The sequence below is a fragment of the Hibiscus syriacus genome, unplaced genomic scaffold, assembly GCF_006381635.1.
Source record: "Hibiscus syriacus cultivar Baekdansim isolate YM2019G1 unplaced genomic scaffold, ASM638163v2 tig00111192_pilon, whole genome shotgun sequence".
Lineage (NCBI taxonomy): Eukaryota > Viridiplantae > Streptophyta > Magnoliopsida > Malvales > Malvaceae > Hibiscus > Hibiscus syriacus.
In genome coordinates this window covers 145,665-167,127 of record NW_024063011.1, presented here as the reverse complement: position 1 = coordinate 167,127, position 21,463 = coordinate 145,665, and the positions used below count along the sequence as shown (strand labels likewise).

The 21,463-nt window shown below is 36.7% G+C and overlaps 1 protein-coding gene and 1 pseudogene across 1 annotated transcript; one reads left to right on the top strand and one right to left on the bottom strand.

The window, feature by feature from the left end:
* The first annotated feature begins 2,312 nt into the window (after positions 1-2,312).
* Positions 2,313-4,568, top strand: LOC120155495 (60S ribosomal protein L7-4-like). The gene is made up of 7 exons (XM_039167037.1): positions 2,313-2,348; positions 2,906-3,082; positions 3,180-3,277; positions 3,359-3,416; positions 3,898-3,977; positions 4,068-4,173; positions 4,254-4,568. Exons 1-7 carry the CDS (start codon positions 2,313-2,315, stop codon positions 4,467-4,469), a joined length of 771 nt encoding a protein of 256 aa, XP_039022968.1. The 3' UTR covers positions 4,470-4,568.
* Positions 4,569-6,051: 1,483 nt separating this feature from the next.
* Positions 6,052-20,057, bottom strand: LOC120155488 (annotated as a pseudogene).
* Positions 20,058-21,463: the final 1,406 nt, after the last annotated feature.

Genomic DNA, 21,463 nt, shown 5'->3' with positions numbered 1-21,463 from the left:
CAATAAAATTAGGCATGTAAACGAACCGAACGAACACGAACGAGAGTATGTTCATGTTCGTTCGTTTAATTTTAACCGGACAAATGAACAAATACGAACATAAATGAACAAAAAATTTCTTGTTAATTTTCGTTCGTTAAGGAATGTAATTTGTTCATGTTCGTTCATTTAAATGACAAACGAACACAAATGGACGAACACAAATGAACGAACTTAAACGAACAGATGTAAATGAACGTTAACGAACACAATAAATGAACATAAACGAACATAAATGAAAATAAAATTTTTTTCCTTTCCTAACACTTTTAGAATTATATTTTATTTAATTGTTATGAGCTTTTTTTTATTTGTATTTAAAATTAATTGAATTTTAAAATATTTATGGGCATCAAATTAAAATTTATTGGCCATTAATATTTTAAATGCGTCTAAGAGATTGTGCTAAACATAAATGAACGCACATAAATGAACGAACATATTACCGAACGTACATGAACGAGCCCTCTGTTCATGTTCTTTCATTTAATTAAACGAACACAAAATCTTGTTCATGTTCATTCGTTTAATAAATAAACGAACTTTCCCGAACGGTTCACGAACGATTCGCAGAACGTTCGGTTCGTTTACATACATAAGTAAAATACTGGATGTTCCTACATACTCGAGCAATTATCTCAATCAAAGCCCGCAAGAGCTTTAGTATACAATGACAGAAGAAGATCATACACCGACAATGACAAGTTATATGAAGATCCAAAATCTACATTGCCGAGGCAAGGAACCTCACGGATGTTTCATTCAGTGGCGCTTCCTGCCTCCACCACCACCTTTCTTCTTCCCTCCGTTCTTTTTACCACTTCCCCTTCTCTTTTTCCCTTTGCCAACGGGGTGACTGTCAAAGTCATTGTCTTTACCAGGAGACTTCTGAAACAAATGCTTCACATCGAGTACACCATTTTTAAAATGACCTTCACTTGACTTAAGAACCCTGTCCTCGGGCCTCCGCTTGTCTGCCGGTCCTTTAGAACTGCCACCAGCGCCAAGCTTCCCTCCAAATCGGCTAAGAATCATATTCTAAATTCAAAAACGAAAAGGATAACAATCCACAAAAGGTTTTGTATCAGCTAAAAGAATCACGACCTATATAACCCGGATTTATTTATTTTCAAGTAATCATTCCCAAACTTGTATCCTACACATTCATAAATTGGTATGAAAAAGATCTTCCAAATATATGAAAAAGCTTTTAAAAATTAAGTATATTCCGAGCCCAGATAACATAGATTATGATACCATAGATTAAGGTTCATGTTTGAGTTTGGGGCTTCAATCTAGTTAAGTTTAAGATTTTTTTTTTCATTTAGAGCATTTTCGAGCTGTTCACGAGCTTCCGTTCAGGATTTCGAGTTCGAGTCGAGCTTAAAAAAATTTAAGCTCGTGAGTTTTCGAGTCGAGCTCAGCAATACTAGAGCTCGACTCGGCTCGTTTACACCCCTATTCCAAACTCATCCTGTTCTATTAAAAAATTAACAGTCGTCTGAGTTAGACGTCAAACTACTGACTTATAGATGATACAATCTTATCTTAGACCTATTTGAATTGTATAGTCGGTTGAGATTTTATGATCAAATTTTATCACATCACATTCAACATATTGACGTTAAGCTTAGAAAAACATCAAGTAAAAAGGATTGAGTTTGAAACATATGAATAGTCGAACGATCATTTTGTAACTTTTAATAGTCGAGGGACTCAACAAATTAATACCCTATAGTCGATGAATTATTTTGTAACTTTTAATAGTCGAGTGACTCAATAAAGTATTTTCCTATAGTAGGGACCATTTGTGTACTTTACCCAATAATTAAATAAAATCAACAATATTTAAATTCCTTAATTTGAAGATTAGCTACTTGGTAGAAAATCAATCAAATACCTTGATAGAGTTGGTTAGGTTGAATGTGCTTAAAGAACGGAACTAAAATAAGATGCAAGGGAGCCAAATAAATTAGGGACCTAAAAAATATATTTAATCAACAAATTTAAGTAGTTGAGGTTTAATTTGAATAGTTATAAGGATCTAAATTGTAATTAAACTAAAAAATCGAATAGATCCCTCCCACCTTGTATCTAATTTCCTCCCTGCAATCCTTGAGACCCTAACTCGACTTAAAAACTCTGAAATATTTTGATTTTTCCGACCCAAATTCTTATATGATATTTTGAAATTTTTATTTAATTAATATAAATGTTTTTAATTGTTGAACATTTTATTTTATTTAAGAATAAATAGTGAATAAAAAAATTCAATGGAATCAGTTATCAGTCGGATCCGTGGCGCAATGGTAGCGTGTCTGACTCCAGATCGAAGGTTGCTTGTTCGATTCACGTCGGGTTCAATTTCCTGATTCGATTTTTTTTTCCTTGTCACTCTTTCGGGTATGGGCCCATCTGGGTTAAACCCGATCTGAGTTGTTCCTGAAAGTGGGGAAAAGAAATCCCATCCGTTCGTTTAATCATCAAAATCCTATTTGACATTTCTAGTTTACGCTTCGCTTTTCTTTCTCTTCATTTTTGCCGAACCCTAGAAACATCACCGTCAGCCGCATCCGACTAAGGTGAGAAATCTGTGTTTTGGATGATCATTTTTCTGTCCTCTTGATTTTTATCAACAATGTTTTCTTATACATTAAATCTGTTTTACTAACCCTTGGTGCTTGCTTAACCCCAGTTCTTTTATTTAATGGATCTTTCATCTTACTTAGATTCTGTAGTCTTTAGTCAGTAACAAACTTTGTTAAGCTAACATACGCTCAAAAGAATGAAATGGGTTTTATTCTAGGATTATTAAATATCTAGAAATTGTTACCTGATTTGTTTGGTTTGATATAGTTTTGATTAGGTGGTTTTGGAAGTTAAGACTGCGGTCCCCGAGTCACTCCTGAAGAAGAATAAGCGAAATGAAGAATGGGAGCTTGCCAAAAATCAGGAGCTTGAAGCTGCAAAGAAGAAGAAACTTGAGAACCGCAAGCTTATTTACTCTAGAGCTAAGCAGTATGCAAAGGAGTATGAGGCTCATGTAATTCTTCGTTTCTGTTCAGATTTTTTCGTACATTGTTTTTTTAATCAAATCTTAGAGGTGTCATAACTTGTATTATGTGGTGTGTAATCTTCAGGAAAAGGAGTTGGTTCAATTGAAGCGGGAAGCAAAGTTGAAAGGAGGATCTTATGTTGATCCAGAAGCTAAGCTTTTGTTTACCATTCGAATCCGAGGGTATGTGATTATTGTGGCATTTCATTGATTTAAAAATCTAATTTCTAAATGGTTACATTTTCTGATTTTATATGTTTTCAGTATCAATGCCATGCACCCAAGGACGAGAAAGATCTTGCAGCTCTTGCGTTTGAGACAGGTTAACTGATATTATCGTTTCACTAAAATTCTGGCTTATCAGAAGTGATTCCCACTTTTCCCTCTGCGTGTGTCCCATGCATGGACTGGATCTCCCTTTGAGGGATGATATGTGTTACGATATCTGGTTGAAATAAAATTACTTGTTTGATATGCTGTGCTTTTTTTGAGATTTTTTTGTCCAAATTAAATGTACGCTTGTGTTTTTATTGTATGGTTTCAAGTTGTAGAAATTTTGTGTATTTGTTCATTTTGATAGTTGAGCATAAAAATGAAATTAATATCATAGCTTATTAGTGATGGCAAACTTATCATCTAACTTGTATGTATGGGTTTGATTCTGCTTTGTCAAGTTAAAAGTGAGTCTTTTTTATCACTGTAGGGATTCTGTCGGCCATATTGTAAACAATTAATTATAGTTTCTTCTAATTTATAAATAAAATTTAAATCTAAATTGTGGCGTTTGTTTCAATGGATTGCAGATTTTCAATGGTGTTTTTCTCAAAGTGAACAAGGCAACAATGAACATGCTTCACCTGGTTGAACCATATGTGACTTATGGGTATATTTTGGTTTTACCGCTTCCTTGTTGCTGTTTTAATAGTTTTATTGTACTTTCCATGACTTATTTCTCACTGATGTATCCATCTAGATACCCTAATCTCAAGAGCGTGAGAGAATTGATTTACAAAAGAGGTTTTGGGAAGTTGAACAAGAAGAGAATTGCCTTGACCGACAATGCAATTGTCGAGCGGTTTGTAACGTTTCACTTACCGAGTTTAGTTTCATGTTGTCACCAAACAGTTACTAAGCACCATTGTTTTTGTACTGGTCACAGGCTATGGAAAAATTTGGCATCATCTGTGTGGAAGATCTTATCCATGAGATCATGATCGTGGGGCCTCATTTTAAGGAAGCCAACAACTTTCTCTGGCCATTTCAGCTAAAGGCACCATTGGGAGGTCTGAAGAAGAAGAGAAACCACTATGTTGAAGGAGGAGATGCTGGCAACCGTGAGAATAACATCAACGAGCTAATTAGGAGAATGAACTAGATGCATTTTTGAGATTTTAGTTTATTTGCCAGGATCCTTAATTTACTTTGGAAGTTGAAACTTGAAAGAAGTTTTCATAAAAGTATGAAATTTGCAGTGTCTACTTTGTGGTTTTAAAAGATTTTATTTTTATCAGATGGCTAAGTGTTTATTTTGATTCTTGTCCCATTAAATGTTCTTAGATTCATAACGTTGGGAATTGAACTAAAAGACTGTTTTAGGTTAGATGATCAATCTTGCATGAGGCAATGTAGGACTTTTTGTTACAATATGCTCAAGCTTCTTCTGCAGGCCTATGCATTACATGGATCAATGCTGAAAGATGCATCCACCCAATGTCTTGAAGCTGATGAAAGAATTATACTACCCGTTTATACCGAGCTTATTGTAGGATCACATTCCGTTCTGTTTGGTTTTGAATTAGTTTAAGTCCTTATCATTATTAAATTGTTCGAATTCAAGTTGATCTTATAGCCTCGACACTTTTGCACCAATATTTACTCCAATTTCTGCGATTATCGCCAACCATTAGCACATGATCTTAACATTTTGCTCATTGAGAATAAGTCCTTATCATTATTAAATTGTTCGAATTCAAGTTGATCTTATAGCCTCGACACTTTTGCACCAATATTTACTCCAATTTCTGCGATTATCGCCACAAATTCATATCTGGAACTGAACTTGTTGTTATATGCCAACCAGGAGAAAGCTTTTACGATAGGGGTATTGATCCAACAACCATTAGCACATGATCTTAACATTTTGCTCATTGAGAATATTTGACATTCCTTTTATATGCATGCGGAGTCCATGTACACAAGGAAACTGGATGGTTGGTAGTACCTGGATAAAAGGTTCAGTAAATAGTACAGGGGATGTTGTTTAATCCCTATCCTTTAGCTTTTCTTCTTTCATAGATTTGGTGTTTATTTCCAATTCACTTGCCATGCACAGGTTATGGGAATTGGAGCCACGAATGTTGCAGTTATGGTTCTAACGACGAAGACATTGGCTCATCATGACATGGTTCTGGGGTGTCGAGAATAGGATCAGAACTAAGCAAATAGGGGCGCACATTAGTATATGTGTTTAGAGTCTCAAAATTAGGCTGACATGTACGACACTAGAAGGAAAATTTGATAAAAGACTTAACATGGACTCAAAGTAACAATAATGATCTTTTTTAACACGAGAATACCACATAAATACACACTTTAAGAACTTAGGATTAGGTTATGTAACTTGAGGATGATAATCTCGAACAAAATAAATACCACCACCAAATATCTTGGGTACGATAGAGGTATTACCAGACAACAGATGAATACATACAATCAATGAGGAAGCAAGCGATAGAGACGACATCAACCAAAAACATTTAGGAATCTGCATTTGAAATGACAAAGCTCTAGAAGTTTCAATCACTATAACCGAATACATCTGGACCCGAAAACTTCGGAGTAGAATAAAAGGTCGGGGCAGGGAAGGCTGCACAAATCAGCTACAATTATTAGGGTCCTAAGGTTGCCAATTTTATTACACAGAAGCTGAAACATAGATGAAGCATGGGAGGATTTAAAGGAAAATGTCAATCGAACTGTCGGAAGAAGTCGTAAATGTGGTCGTTAATCTCGTCGGGTTTTTCCATGTGGATGAAGTGCCCGACTCCTTCCATTACCACTACTTCCTGCAACAATGGCACATCCTTCTTGAATCCGCCATTGTGGATGTATTCCTTGAGGCCAGGCATATGGTAAACCAGGTCCGTATCACCCACTATGAACTTTGTGGCTACTTTTGTTAAAAGTTTCAAAGTTTGGCAACCAACTTTGGAAAATGTTTTTTCAAAGTTTGGTAAATGTTTCTTTGAAAAATGTTTTCAAAGTTTGGTAAAATTTTGGTAGATGTTTGTTGAAAATAGGAATGGGTAAATTCACTTTAGTCATTGCACTTTAGGTATTTTCAAAGATTAGTCCCTAAGTTTCTACTATAAATACCCTTACCCATTTAGCTTCAAAATCATCCCAAAACATTTCTTTCTTCCTATACTAGAGAGCTTTCTTGTGAGTAGTGAGTGTTTTGTAAACACCTGTAAATTTTCTCTCTTAGTAAAAGATCTGCAGCAGCCCGGAGACGTAAGCACAATTGGCTGAACTCCGTTATCAATTTTCGGGTATTTTTTCCGCTTTTATTTTGCATTCTCACTAATCTGGTTATAGGGAAATTACTTGTACTCGGTTTATTTCCTAACAACTGGTAATCAGAGCTTTGGTTGTGAATTTTGTCAATTTTTCTGCGAGGTTACTATTCATTACTATTCACGTGAATAGTGAATTTCGTGAATAGTGAATTTTGGTCGGCGATACGAGTTTGTCGACGGTGGTGTTCTAATACACGTGGTTCGCAAGAATTGTCAGAAACGATCCAAAAGAAGCCAGATTCGAGTGGAAGCGATGGCTGCAGACGAAGGGAAGGTGAAAATTGAAAAGTTCGATGGTGCGGACTTTGGCTTTTGGAAGATGCAGATTGAAGATTTTCTGTACCAGAAAAATCTTTATCAACCTCTCTCAGGAAAGCAACCAGAGGGCATGAAGAATGAAGACTGGGCTCTTCTCGACCGACAAGCCCTCGGAGTCATCCGACTGACGTTGTCCCGAAATGTTGCTTTCAACATAGCAAAGGAAAAGACCACGGCGGGTCTTATGGCGGCTCTCTCCAGTATGTATGAGAACCATCGGCCTCAAACAAAGTTCATTTGATGAGGCGATTATTCAATTTGCGGATGACGGAAGGGGCATCGGTGGCACAACACCTAAATGAACTCAACACAATCACAACCCAGTTGAGTTCAGTGGAAATTGAGTTCGATGATGAAGTTCGAGCTTTAATTCTCTTATCATCTCTACCAGACAGTTGGAATGCTACTGTTACAGCAGTCAGCAGTTCGTCGGGAAACAGCAAATTAAAATTCGACGATGTTCGGATCTGGTACTGAGTGAAGAAATTCGACGGAGAGAATCGGTGAAGCATCAACCTCATCAGCCTTGCACACGGAGTCTAGAGGAAGAACTTCAGAAAGATATTCAAATCGTGGCAGATCAAAATCCAGACGGGAAAAATCTAGAACGGGAAAGAAAGATTTTACCTGTTATAATTGTGGCAAGAAAGGTCACTTTAAAAGAGATTGCCGAGCACTGAAGAATATACCGGTGCACAAGAATCTGCCAACGTGACAGAGGAGACAGGTGATGCCATGATTCTAAGCGTCAACAGTCCGATTGAATCATGGATCTTGGATTCAGGGGCATCTTTCCACTCCACCCCATGCCAAGAAATCATGGAGAACTATGTCAGTGGTGATTTTGGGAAGGTTCATCTTGCTGATGATGAAACCTTAAAGATCGTCGGAAAAGGAGACATCCGACTAAAGTTGCCAAACCAGACCACCTGGAAGCTGACAGGAGTGAGACATATTCCTGGCCTCAAAAGAAATCTGATTTCTGTTGGACAGCTTGATGGAGAAGGATATAGCACAACCTTTTCAGGCTGTGAATGGAAGATTACCAAAGGAGCACTCGTCATTGCTCGTGTAAAGACTGGTACTCTCTATGTAACCTCAAATTTAGAGAATATCATTGCAGTAGCAGATGCTGATGGAAAATCAAACCTATGGCACCAAAGGCTTGGCCATATGAGCGAGAAAGGGATGAAGACACTTTTGTCAAAGGGAAGCTGCCGGATCTAAAGAATGTAGATGTCGGACTATGCGAGGATTGCATCTTTGGCAAACAAAGAAAGTCAGTTTTGCAAAGATTGGCAAGACACCCAAGACAGAAAGGTTAGAATTGGTTCATACTGATGTATGGGGACCATCCCCAGTTCCATCTCTTGCAGGCTCACTATATTATGTCACCTTCATCGATGATTCACAAGGAAGGTGTGGGTTTATTTTCTGAAGAAGAAATCAGAAGTCTTCGATATCTTCAGAAAATGGAAGGCCATGGTGGAAAATGAGACTGGTTTGAAAGTCAAGCGGTTGAGGTCTGACAATGGAGGAGAGTACAGAGACAGTAGATTCAGAGATTTCTGCGCAAACAATGGGATCAAGATGGAGACAACAGTTCCCAAGACACCGCAACATAATGGTGTAGCAAGCGCATGAACAGAACTCTGAATGAACGTGCCAGAAGTATGAGGATACATGCCGGCTTGCCCAAATTTCTATGGGCTGAAGCAATCAACACTGCAGCTTACTTGATCAACCGTGGGCCCTCAGTTCCTTTGGATGGCAGAATACCAGAGGAAGTTTGGAGCAAGAAAGAAATAAACCTTTCACACTTAAGAGTGTTTTGGTTGTATTTCTTATGTACACATAGACTCTGCTGAAAGAAGTAAGCTTGATGCTAACTCCAACAAATGTGCTTTTGTTGGTTATGGCGGTGATGAGTTCGGTTACCGGTTTTGGGACTATGAAAATCGGAAGATCATCAGAAGCAGAGACGTCATTTTCAATGAAAATGTGATGTACAAAGATAGGTCAACCGCAGAATCAAGTAATACCGAAGCTGAAACAAAGGAATTTGCTGAGTTCGAGAGATTTCTGGAAATGATGTTCAGATCAATCCTGAAGCAGTTCAAGAAGAACCAGGCACACCAGAACTGAGACGCTCCTCCAGAATTCCTAAACCAACCCAACGGTATTCTCCTTCTTTACACTACTTGTTGCTGACTGACAATGGTGAACCAGAGTGCTATGATGAAGCAATGCAAGTGGAAGATTCAGTCAGTGGAAGTTTCCATGAAGATGAGATGGACTCGCTTATGTCAAATCAGACATGGGAATTAGCTGAATTACCACCAGGCAAGAAGCGCTCCACAACAAGTGGATTTACAGGATCAAAGAAGAGCACGATGGGAGCAAACGCTACAAAGCAAGATTGGTTGTCAAAGGCTTTCAGCAAAAAAAAGGTATTGACTACAATGAAATTTTCTCTCCAGTCGTAAAATTGTCTACAATCAGACTGGTGTTGAAAATTGTAGCTGCAGAGAATTTACATCTTGAGCAGTTAGATGTAAAGACAGCTTTCCTTCATGGTGATTTGGAGGAAGAAATCTATATGAGGCAGCCAGAAGGCTTCATAGAGGCAGACAAGAAAAACCTGGTATGCAGGTTGAAGAAGAGCTTGTATGGTTTAAAACAAGCTCCTAGACAGTGGTACAAGAAGTTCGATAGTTTCATGAGTAGCAGTGGTTTTATCAGATGCCAAGCAGATCATTGTTGCTACATCAAGAGGTTCGACAACAGCTTCATTATTTTATTATTGTACGTTGATGACATGCTCGTTGCAGGCTCAGACATGCAAGAGATTATACACTTGAAGCAAAATTGTCGAAGCAGTTTGCTATGAAGGATCTGGGCGCTGCAAAGCAGATTCTTGGGATGAGGATCAAGAGAGACACAAAGTCGGACTTTGATGTTATCACAGGCTGAGTACATCAACAAAGTACTCTCCAGGTTCAACATGCAAGATGCTAAACCAGTAAGTACACCTTTAGGTGTTCATTTCAGACTCTCCAAAGACCAATCACCAAAGACGAGGAAGAACGTGCACACATGGTGAAGGTGCCGTATGCCTCAGCAATTGGAAGTCTGATGTATGCCATGGTTTGTACCAGACCAGATATTGCTCATGCAGTGGGAGCTGTTAGCAGGTACATGATAATCCGGGCAAGGTACACTGGGAAGCAGTCAAATGGATCCTCAGATATCTTCGGGGTACCACAAACAAAACACTTTGTTTCAAAGGTGGAGATATGATACTGACAGGCTATGTAGATGCTGACTTAGCCGGAAATGTCGACATCAGAAGGAGCACTACAGGGTATGTCTATACTCTAGGAGGAACTGCAGTGAGTTGGGTTTCTCAACTACAGAAGATAGTTGCTCTCTCCACAACTGAAGCAGAATATGTCGCTGTTACGGAAGCCAGCAAGGAGATGGTTTGGCTCCAAAGTTTCTTGGAAGAGTTAGGCAAGAAACAAGAAAACATATCTTGTATTGCGACAGCCAAAGTGCTATCCATCTAGCAAAGAATCCGTCTTTTCATTCCAGGACAAAGCACATACAATTGAGATATCATTTTATCCGTCTCTTCTGGAAGATGGGATTTTGAAACTTGAAAAGATTAGTGGAGCTCAAAATCCGGCAGACATGTTGACAAAGACGGTGACTACGGATAACTGAAGTTGTGTTCAACTTCAGTTGGCATGCTAGAATAACAAGACCAGACATGCTGCTGCATTGATCGAGGTGTGAAGACATATTAAAATCAGTCTTCAAGTGGGAGATTGTTAAAAGTTTCAAAGTTTGGCAACCAACTTTGGAAAATGTTTTTTCAAAGTTTGGTAAATGTTTCTTTGAAAAATGTTTTCAAAGTTTGGTAAAATTTTGGTAGATGTTTGTTGAAAATAGGAATGGGTAAATTCACTTTAGTCATTGCACTTTAGGGTATTTTCAAAGATTAGTCCCTAAGTTTCTACTATAAATACCCTTACCCATTTAGCTTCAAAATCATCCCAAAACATTTCTTTCTTCCTATACTAGAGAGCTTTCTTGTGAGTAGTGAGTGTTTTGTAAACACCTGTAAATTTTCTCTCTTAAAAGATCTGCAGCAGCCCGGAGACGTAAGCACAATTGGCTGAACTCCGTTATCAATTTTCGGGTATTATTTTTCCGCTTTTATTTTGCATTCTCACTAATCTGGTTATAGGGAAATTACTTGTACTCGGTTTATTTTCCTAACAACTTTTACCTCACAACCATCCCATGCTGCCGTGAGTTCCCAGTTTCTGTCATTATAACCAATCACACAAACATAAGTTTAAACCATAAAAACACGAGGCGAGCACACACGCACATGCACGTATGTATAATATAAATACCGATTGAAGTTCCGGTAATAGTTGATTCCACCGGTGAAGCCGCTTTTGGTATACTTCGTGACATGGTAAGTAAAGACTTCCTCTGATAACCAGGAAGGCAACGCTGTGGGTGTATCCGATGAATGTCCGAATAGGTTCCCTTTGGTTAACATTATTGGAGCCAGAACGCTATATGCCAGCATTTCCTTCAGTACTGTCTCTGTACCAATCTCTGCAAACTCAGCTTCTATTTCTCCAGGTTCCTGTGGTGACATTTTTCTGTTGGGATGTACAAATTATGCTTGAAAAGTTATTAAAAAGGGTAAATTTAATTACCTGAAATCTACAGATGTAATAATCATTCCCATAAGCAGCTCTCCACTCATCAACGGGCTTCATTTGTGGATTACGTGGTAAAAGGGGCACACTCAGATTCAACAAGGCTTTCACTTTGTCGGGCCTAAACAAGCACAAATACCAAGCTATGAGAGCTCCCCAATCATGGCCTACTACAAACACCTGTTGTTCTGGGGCGACGGTGTTTAAAAGATCGACCAAATCCCCCACTACATGGAAGTAGGTGTACGCGGTGACCGATTCCGGAGCATCCGTGTCGCCGTAGCCCCGCAGGTCGGGAGCAATGGCTCGGAAACCCTTGGAAGGACAAAGCATCAATCTGGTGATGCCAAGAGTACCATAGCTCAACGAAACCATGCAGAAAAAGAATGACTGGACCTTGCCCTTTCTCTGCTACGTGCATGTTGATGCCGTTCACCTTAACTATTCTGTGCTCAACCCCTTCCATCCTTTCACAATCGGAGCTTCTTTGGCTGGCTTTGTTGGCTGTTGGCATCTGCATAATGAATTTATAATGAAAATAGATAAAATTCAAAAACAATAGTTTTAATTACACGTTTTGTGAGAGATTACATTTAATATTTTATTATACACGGTTTTTAAGAGAATCAAATTTAATAATTTATTATACACTATATTTAAGAGAATCAAATATATATATATATATATATATATATACCTATGGTTTTTTTAAATACTTTTGGGGAGCCATGTCCACCACCAAGTCCCCATAAAGTGAGTCTTTTCACACTGCAGGGATAGTGTCGGCAATATTGTAAACAGTTAATAATAGTTTATTCTAATTTACGAATAAAATTAAAAGGAATGGATTGCAGATTTTCAACGGTGTTTTTCTCAAAGTGAACAAGGCAACAATGAACATGCTTCACCTGGTTGAACCATATGTGACACGTGGGTATCTTTTTTTAGTTTTCCTGTTGCTGTTTTAATCGTTTTATTATACTTTCCATGACTTATTTCTCTCTGATCTAGATACCCTAATCTCAAGAGCGTGAGGGAATTGATCTACAAAAGAGGTTTTGGTAGTTGAACAAGCAGAGAATTGCCTTGACCGACAATGCAATCGAGCAGGTTCGTAATGTTTTACTTGCTGACTTTAGTTTCATGACTGGATTAGTGGACATGAATTGGGGTATGATAGCGTCTAACGTGACATCAATATGACATCCAATCAGCAATTTCTAGGAGATGGTTCAGTCAGCAGCATTTCTTGAAGGGCAGACTATTCAGGGCATTTTAAATTCGAATTAGGAATTATCTTTTCTTTTTAGGATTTAATTTGAATATTTTCCAAGCATTATCTTTTATTATTTCTATGTCATTTTTAGGGGTTTAGAGAACTATAAATACCCTTCGGGTAAGCATGAAAGATATATAGATTTTAGCTTTATTCTTTGCTTTCTAGTTTTATAAAAAAGATTCTTTTCTCATTAGTTTTTATTTTTAAGTTCTTATTTTCTTTTCTTTAAAACATGCTAAGTATGATTTCTATCATACTTAGCTAATTTTCTAAAAACGCTTTCATTTCAAAAAGAGTGCTGGAAGCGTAGATAGACACACGATAATTTATAACACTCGAACTTTTATTGATACAAAACTAAATATGTTACAACAATGTTACACCAATATAACAATACTACGACACTAGCTGCAGCTAGTTTACAAACTCCACCAATATAGCTTTGTTAAGCTTTTTCAAATTTTCTTTCTCTCGTATTTTTTTCTCACTTTTATATTACATATAGCTTCCATACATCACATATATATATATACCTAGTAAACCGACATATTTATCTTATTTATTAAGTATTATAGATGCTGCATTTTCAATCCTTCACGTGGACATGTTTATATCCAAGCAAACTTTGCTTGCCTTGCCAAAAATCTTTTTCCTTTGCTGCAAAATTTGTAGCTGCCACATTTCAACCAATTCCAAATATCTTTACCGACATGCACTTGTGTCTTATATTACTCCACTTCATTAAGCTTCTACATAATTCCACGATCTTGGGTTTGACTTCCAAACTCCCCCTCAAACTCGACTTTCCATTCCAAGCTTTTCTTTGAGTCGGTTGAATATATCTGCTCTCAATGGTTTTGTGAAAATATCTGCTAGTTGATCTTCAGTTCTGCAATAAATTAGCTCCACATTTTTGTTCTTCACCTGCTCTCGTATAAAGTGATACTTTGTATCAATATGCTTGCTTTGGCTATGTGAGACTGGATTCTTAGCAAGGGAAATTGTAGACTTGTTGTCGACATAGATTGTAGTTGGTTCTTCTTGTGCCAAATTTAGCTCGTTCAAAATATTTTTTAACCACATTGCTTGGCAAGTGCACGCTGCTGCGGCTATGTATTCTGCTTCACATGTTGAAAGAGCTACCGTTTGTTGCTTCTTTGATGACCATGAAAATATTGCAGAGCCGATATGAAATAGATATTCAGTTATGCTTTTTCGATCGTCTAAGTCTCCCCCATAATCACTATCAGAATAACCAACCAGCTTCAAATTTTCTGATTGCGTGTAGAACAAACCATGACCTATTATACCATTGACATATCTTAAGATTATTTTTGCTGCAATCCAATGATCTAGTTTCGGATTCTCCATGAATATGCTTACCAATCTCACAACGTATGATATGTTTGGTCATGTGATAGTCAGATACCTTAGAATTCCAATGATGCTTTTAAACAACGTCGGATTCACTTGCTCTCTTATTGAATTCACACTTAATTTGATTCCTGGTTATGCTGTAGTGGCTACCGACTTGCAATCTTCCATTCTGATTTTTCTTAAAATTTCTTCTGCATATTTATTTTGTGATATAAATATTCCTTCTTGCATTTGCTTCACTTCAACTCCAAGGAAGTATGACATTTCTCCAATATCTGTCATTTCAAATTCTTTAGTCATAGCTTTCTTAAAATCATTGAATATACCTGGATTATTTCCAGTGAAAATCATGTCGTCCACATATAAGCACACGATCATGATATCATCCTCTTTATTTTTCTTTGTGTATAAGGCATGCTCGTATGAACTATTCATGAACCCATTTCTTTGGAAATATTCATTAACTCACGTGTTCCATGCTTTCAGGGCTTGCTTCGGACCATATAGAGCTTTCTTCAATCGGTAAACTTTTTCTTCATGTCCCTTTTTAATATATCCAAGTGGTTGCTCAATATAAACTTCTTCTTCTAGGTAGTCATTTAGAAATGCAGACTTCACATCCATTTGATAAATTTTCCATCCTTTTTGTGATGCAACTGCTGTGAGAAGTCTGATGGTCTCAATCCTTGCTACTGGAGCAAATACTTCATCATAGTCTATTCATTGTCTTTGCTTATAACCTTTGACAACTAGTCTCGCTTTGTGCTTCTCGGCCTTTATTTCTTTATTGGTCTTAGTCTTGTAAACCTATTTTACTCCAATTGGGTTATGACCTTCTGGTTGCCTTGTTAGCTCCCATGTATCATATCTTTTTATTGATGCAATTTCTTCATCTATTGCATTCCTCCATTTGTCATCTTCAACCGCTTGTTTGTATGTTATTTGATCACTATTCACAAGTAAGCAAAAAAGTGAGATATTATTTAATTCATAATCGTTGTACCTTTCTGGTATTCTTCTCTCTCTTATGGATCTTTGAACTTTTGTGGGAGGTGCTTCAGAATCTTCTATTATGCTGCTAGCATCGCTGCTGCTGCTTGACGACGATGATACATTTTGTTGAGGACATTGATCATCAGCTTATTCATCTTGATTGATAAGATCATCATCTTTATCTTCATTAAAAATAGTCCTTCAACTTTATTTTCCTCTTTGCTCCATCTCCAATTGTCTGCTTCATCGAACTCAACATATCTTGAAATTATTACTTTCTTGGTAAGAGGATTATATAATCTGTAAGCTTTGCTTCTTTCATCATATCCAATGAAAATACATTTTTCTCCTCTGTCATCAAGCTTCTTTCTAGTCTGTTCAGAAACGTAGGCATATGCGATGCATCCAAAAATCTTGAGGTGTCCAATTCTTGGTTTCTGACCACTCCATGCTTCGTTTGGTGTTATATACTTCACACTTTTTGTTGGACATCTGTTCAATAGGTAAACTGCACATCGAACTGCTTCAGCCCATAGCTTTCTCGGTAGATGTTTACTTTTTATAATACTTCTTGTCATGTTCAGTATTGTGCGGTTCTTTCTTTCTACAAATCCATTTTGTTGTGGCGTGTATCTAACTGTCAACTGATGGATGATGCCATGCTCTTTACAGAATTCTTCAAATAACTTTGATGTATATTCCGCCTCCTCTATCTGATCTGAGTATCTTCAAATATTGACCGCTTTGTTTTTCCGTCATTGCTTTAAATTCTTTCAATTTTTCCAGCGCTTCTGACTTTTCTTTCAAGATATAAATCCAACATTTTCTACTAAAATCATCAATAAAAGTTAGGTAATACCTGTTACCACCAAGTGATGGTAAGACAAAAGGACCGGCAATATCTATGTATACTATCTCCAGCGGTCTTCGGGCACGCCAGGATCTACCAACTTCAAAGCTTTGTCTATGTTGCTCTCCTTTGATGTAAACCTCACATAATTGATTTGGAGGGTTGATCTCTAGTAGTCCTTTCATTATGCTTGTTTTTTATAACAGCTTCAAACCAGAAAATCCAAGATGCCCATATCTTAAATGCCATAGCCGTGACTTATCTTTGATTGCGGTCTTCATGCACTTGACTTCTCCCGACTCGATATCAATTGTAAAGAGACGATTTTGAGACATATCAACTTGGGCTATCAATTATCCTTCTTTATTTTTTATGGCAAGCGAGCGATTCTTCATATGCACTTCATATCATTTTTCCATGAGTTGACCAAGACTAATGATATTGCTTTTGAAAGTATGTACATAATAAACATCTAAAATATATTTCTTTTCTCCATTTTTCTGAGTAATCATGACTTCACCTTTTCCTTTTAGTTCTGCGTGCGAGTCATCTCCGAAAGTTACTCGCCCATGGACTGTTTCATCTAATTTCACAAACAGTTCCTTTTGTCTATACATATGGTTACTGGCACAATTATCAAGATACCAAATATTTTTCTTGAATTCTTCATTTCCTTTATGAGTGAGGAATACATGAGATTTTTTAATTTTTTTCTTCTTCAACTGCTGCTACGTTATTTATTTCTTCTTGTTTAGGAGCATATCTACACTCATAACTATAATGACCATACTTATTTCAATTATAACATTGTACCTGGGATTTATTTCCTTGTTGATATCTTCCTCTACCTCGGCCTCTGAATCCCCGTCCACGGCTTGATATTGGATTGTTTTCACTTATTTGATTGGTGCCATATGATCAACCACCACGTCCACGAGTTCCTCATCCTCCTCTGTATCTTTCACGATAACCACCACGATTTCCTCGACCTCGTGTGTAGCTGCTAGCTTCCCCTTCATTGACATTCATCTTGCTTTGTAGAGCTTGCTCCAAATTTTCAGAATCTTCATTTTGTTTTATTTTATGCTCATGGGCTTGAAGTGAATCCACAAGCTCATCGATCGATATTTGGGATAAATCTCTCGATTCTTCGATTGCCACAACCACGTAATCGAATTTTCTTGTTAATGACCGTAAATTTTTTTCCATCACTCTAACATCGTCGAGTGATTCACCATTTCTTTTCATTTCATTCACGAACGCTTTCACACGGCTAATATAATCATCGATGGTTTCTTTATTTTTCATTTTTAACATCTCAAACTCAACTCTGAGAGTTTGTAAGTGTACATTTTTTGCTTTTTCGGCACATTGTAGAGATTTTTGCAAAATCTCCCATGCTTGTTTTGCGGTCTTCGCATCATAAATTTTTTCAAAGGTAGATTCGTATACTCCTTGAAAAATAAAGAACAACGCTCTTTTATCTTTTTTTCGGGATTCCTTCAATACCTTATTTTCTTCATTGGCCAGGGCTGCTTCTGCTGTTGCATTTTCAGGCTCGATGTAACCGTCCTCGATGATATCCCAACAATCTTGAGAGCCTAGTAACGCCTTCATTTGAATGCTCCAATTGCCATAATTCGTCTCGTATTTTTTCCTCACTTGTATATTACATATAGCAACATATTTCTCTTAATTATTAAGTATTATAGCTGTTGCCTTTTCAATCCTTCACGTGGACATGTTTATATTCAAGCAAACTTTGCTTGCCTTGCCAATACTCCTTTCCTTTGCGGTAAAAATTGTTGCTGCCACGTTTCAACCAATTCTAAAATATCTTTGCCGACATGCACTTATGTCTTATATTGCTCCACTTCATTAAGCTTCTACATAATTCCAAGATCTTGAGTTTGACTTCCAACAAAGAGTTGTTCGTTTGATTGTTGTTTTGATTTAAAGTTGGGATGAAGAATCAACTGGTAACAAGTTCGACTTCTTGGAAGCACACTTAGCGACGGTGAGCTAAGGGAAATTGAGATCAGATTCGATTTTCATTGATAAAACATAGCCCGAGTCAGATTTTTCCAAATCTTAAACTGAGTTGGCACTGGTGACGATAGTCGTAGTTAGTCCTCATTGAGAAAACATTTTTTTTCCAAAGATTGATTTTGGATTGTCAGTTTACCAGAGATAAAAAAAAAGTTTGTATACTGTAATCGACATTAATTCGAAGTAAAAATCTTATTCAATAATCAACGGGAATTGAGGCAAAGCAAAGCTTGAGCATGTTTTTACTGTATTGAATTTTCATCTCAATTTACTTTTTTTAATTTTATTAGATTAAATTCTTATTTATTTTTCGTTCTTTCAAACAAATCATCCATTTTTACTTATAATTTTCGCCTAGACTAGAATCAAAAGCCTTCTATATTAGCAACTTCAAAGTCCCCGCGGATCAATCTTTCTTCTTCTTTCTATTTTGCTATTTTTATTTCTTTTATTTGAGATTAAGGAATATTATTTGTTAGTTAAACACGCTTGTCAAATTGGCGCCGTCGACGAGGGCTTGGAAAAAGTTAATGATTTAATTTAATTTTGATTTATGACTAGGAAGAACCCAAAACAAACTAAAAGTCCAGAGATCGAAGCACGAGCTAGACAATTTATGGACAAACGCTGAAACATAGATGGAGCAGGGGAGGATTTAAAAGAAAATGTCAATCGAACTGTCGGAAGAAGTCGTTAATCTCGTTGGGTTTTTCCATGTGGATGAAGTGCCCGACTCCTTCCATTACCCCTACTTCCTGCAACAAGGGCACATCCTTCTTGAATCCGCCATTGTGGATGTATTCCTTGAGGCCAGGCATATGGTAAACCAGGTCCGTATCACCCACTAGGAACTTTGTGGCTACTTTTACCTCACAACCATCCCATGCTGCCGTGAGTTCCCAGTTCCTGTCATTATAACCAAGCACACACACATAAGTTTAAACCATAAAAACACGAGGCGAGCACACACACGCACATACACGTATGTATAATATAAATACCGATCGAAGTTCCGGTAATAGTTGATTCCACCGGTGAAGCCGCTTTTGGTAAACTTAGTGACGTGGTAGTTAAAGTCTTCATCTGATAACCAGGGAAGGCAATGCCGTTGGCTTATCCGCTGAATGTCCGAATAGGTTTCCTTTGGCTAACATTATTGGACCCGGAACGCTGTATGCCAGCATTTCCTTAAGTACTGTCTCTGTACCAATCTCTGCAAACTCAGCTTCTATTTCTCCAGGTTCCTGTTGTAATATTTCTCAGTTGGGATGTACAAATTATGCTTGAAAAGACATTAAAAAAGGGCAAATTTACCTGAAATCTACAGATGTTATAATCATTCCCATAAGCAGCTCTCCACCCATCAACGGGCTTCATTCCTGGATTACGTGGTAAAAATGGCACACTCAGGTTCAGCAAGGCTTTCACTTTGTCTGGCCTAAACAAGCACAAAAACCAAGCTATGACAGCTCCCCAGTCATGGCCTACTACATACACCTGCTTTTGTGGGGCGACGTTGTTTAAAAGATCGACCAAATCCCCCACTATATGGAAGCAGGTGTACTCGGTGACAGAATCCGGAGCATCCGTGTCGCCGTAGCCCCGCAGGTCAGGAGCGATGGCTCGGAAACCCTTGGAAGACAAAGCAGCAATCTGGTGGTGCCAAGAGTACCATAGCTCAACGAAGCCATGCAGGAAAAGAATGACTGGACCCTTTCTCTGCTACGTGCATGTTGATGCCGTTCACCTTAACTATTCTGTGCTCAACCTCTTCCATCTTTTCACAGTTGAAACTTCTTTTGCTGGTTTTGTTGGCTGCTGTCAGCTGCATAATGGGATTTATAATGAACATAGAAATAAGTAAAAAACAATAGATTTGTATTATTATATATCCATTATGCAACTTGCCAAGATTCTCCGCGTAAAGATGTCCCCTGCCAAAACCTAACTGTGCCATTAAGACGCCCCCTATCAAACCATGTATTGTTTGTTACTAAACTTAGAGATAATTAAAAGGTTTACATCACAAATAAGGTATACTTGTCATTTAAATATTTAAAGTATCTTTTAAAAAATAAATACTTAAAGTTAATTTTTTTATAAAAATAAGTATCTAAAATATTTTATGCCAAAATAGATACTTAACTATTCAAACTTTTTCATAAAAGTTCAAAAGAAATTGACATGTGACATTAATTAAATAATACTTTAGATAAAAAAAATTAAATACATTAAGTATCTATTTTAATTAAAAAAAAATTAAGTACCTATTTTGACCAAAAAGATAATTTTAGGTATTTATTTTGATAAAAAATTATTTTAGATACATGAAAAAAATAATATACTTTAAGGGTGTGTTTGGTTCATGGAATGTAATATTATCTCCGGGAATAAGATTACCGAAATGTTACATTACCTTACACATTACTGGGAATGTTACATTATTGTGTTTGGTTTGTTTGACAGGAATGTATGATTACAGTGTTTGGTTAAAGGAATAAAAGATTACTGGAATGCATATTTTACTAAATTGTCCTTATGATATTTTTTTAACAAGTTGAATTCTAAATATTCAAATGAAAATATTTATATAAAAATTCATAGAAAATATATTATTGTATTATTTTCAATTTATATATATTTTTTTATTAAATTTTAAATTCATGAAATTTATATTTTTTTACAAAATTTAAAAGATAAATGTGTAGATTAAAAGAGTAAATATATCATATATTTTTTTAATCTTAATTAATATTTAAAAATTTATGATAATAAATAAATAAAATTCCCGATTGGGAATATTTTTGAAATAAAGTTATGATAATATACTATAGCTTTTGAAATAAAAGTAAGGGTTTTTTTTTAAATAAATCTTTTAGGACAAGGAAATTTTAGTCCAAGTTGAAGGGAAACAAAAAATATCTAAGCCCACCATAGGATTAGGATTCCCGGTTATATTTGAAAAAAAAGCTACTGTTGGTAATATTTTATTACCCCCTATTAGGATTATTGTTCATCCAAACACGAGAATCACAAGTAGGAAAAAAATATTCCCACAAGTAATGTTAAAATCCTCCATCCAAACGCCTCCTAAGTATTTGTTTTTTATATAAGCCTAATAAAGAAAGACGTAAAGAGGATGGAAAGATGTAGAGAATAGAGGTTTCGGAGGTCTTAAGGTTT

What these genes read in the sequence shown, in the direction of transcription:
- LOC120155495 (XM_039167037.1), top strand. Translation starts at nt 2,313, where the DNA reads ATGGAATCAGTTATCAGTCGGATCCGTGGCGCAATG. An exon ending in GTCGGATCCGTGGCGCAATG is followed by an intron (nt 2,349 to 2,905) that starts GTAGCGTGTCTG and finishes AGTTTTGATTAG; the next exon opens with GTGGTTTTGGAAGTTAAGAC. An exon ending in AGCTCTTGCGTTTGAGACAG is followed by an intron (nt 3,417 to 3,897) that starts GTTAACTGATAT and finishes AATGGATTGCAG; the next exon opens with ATTTTCAATGGTGTTTTTCT.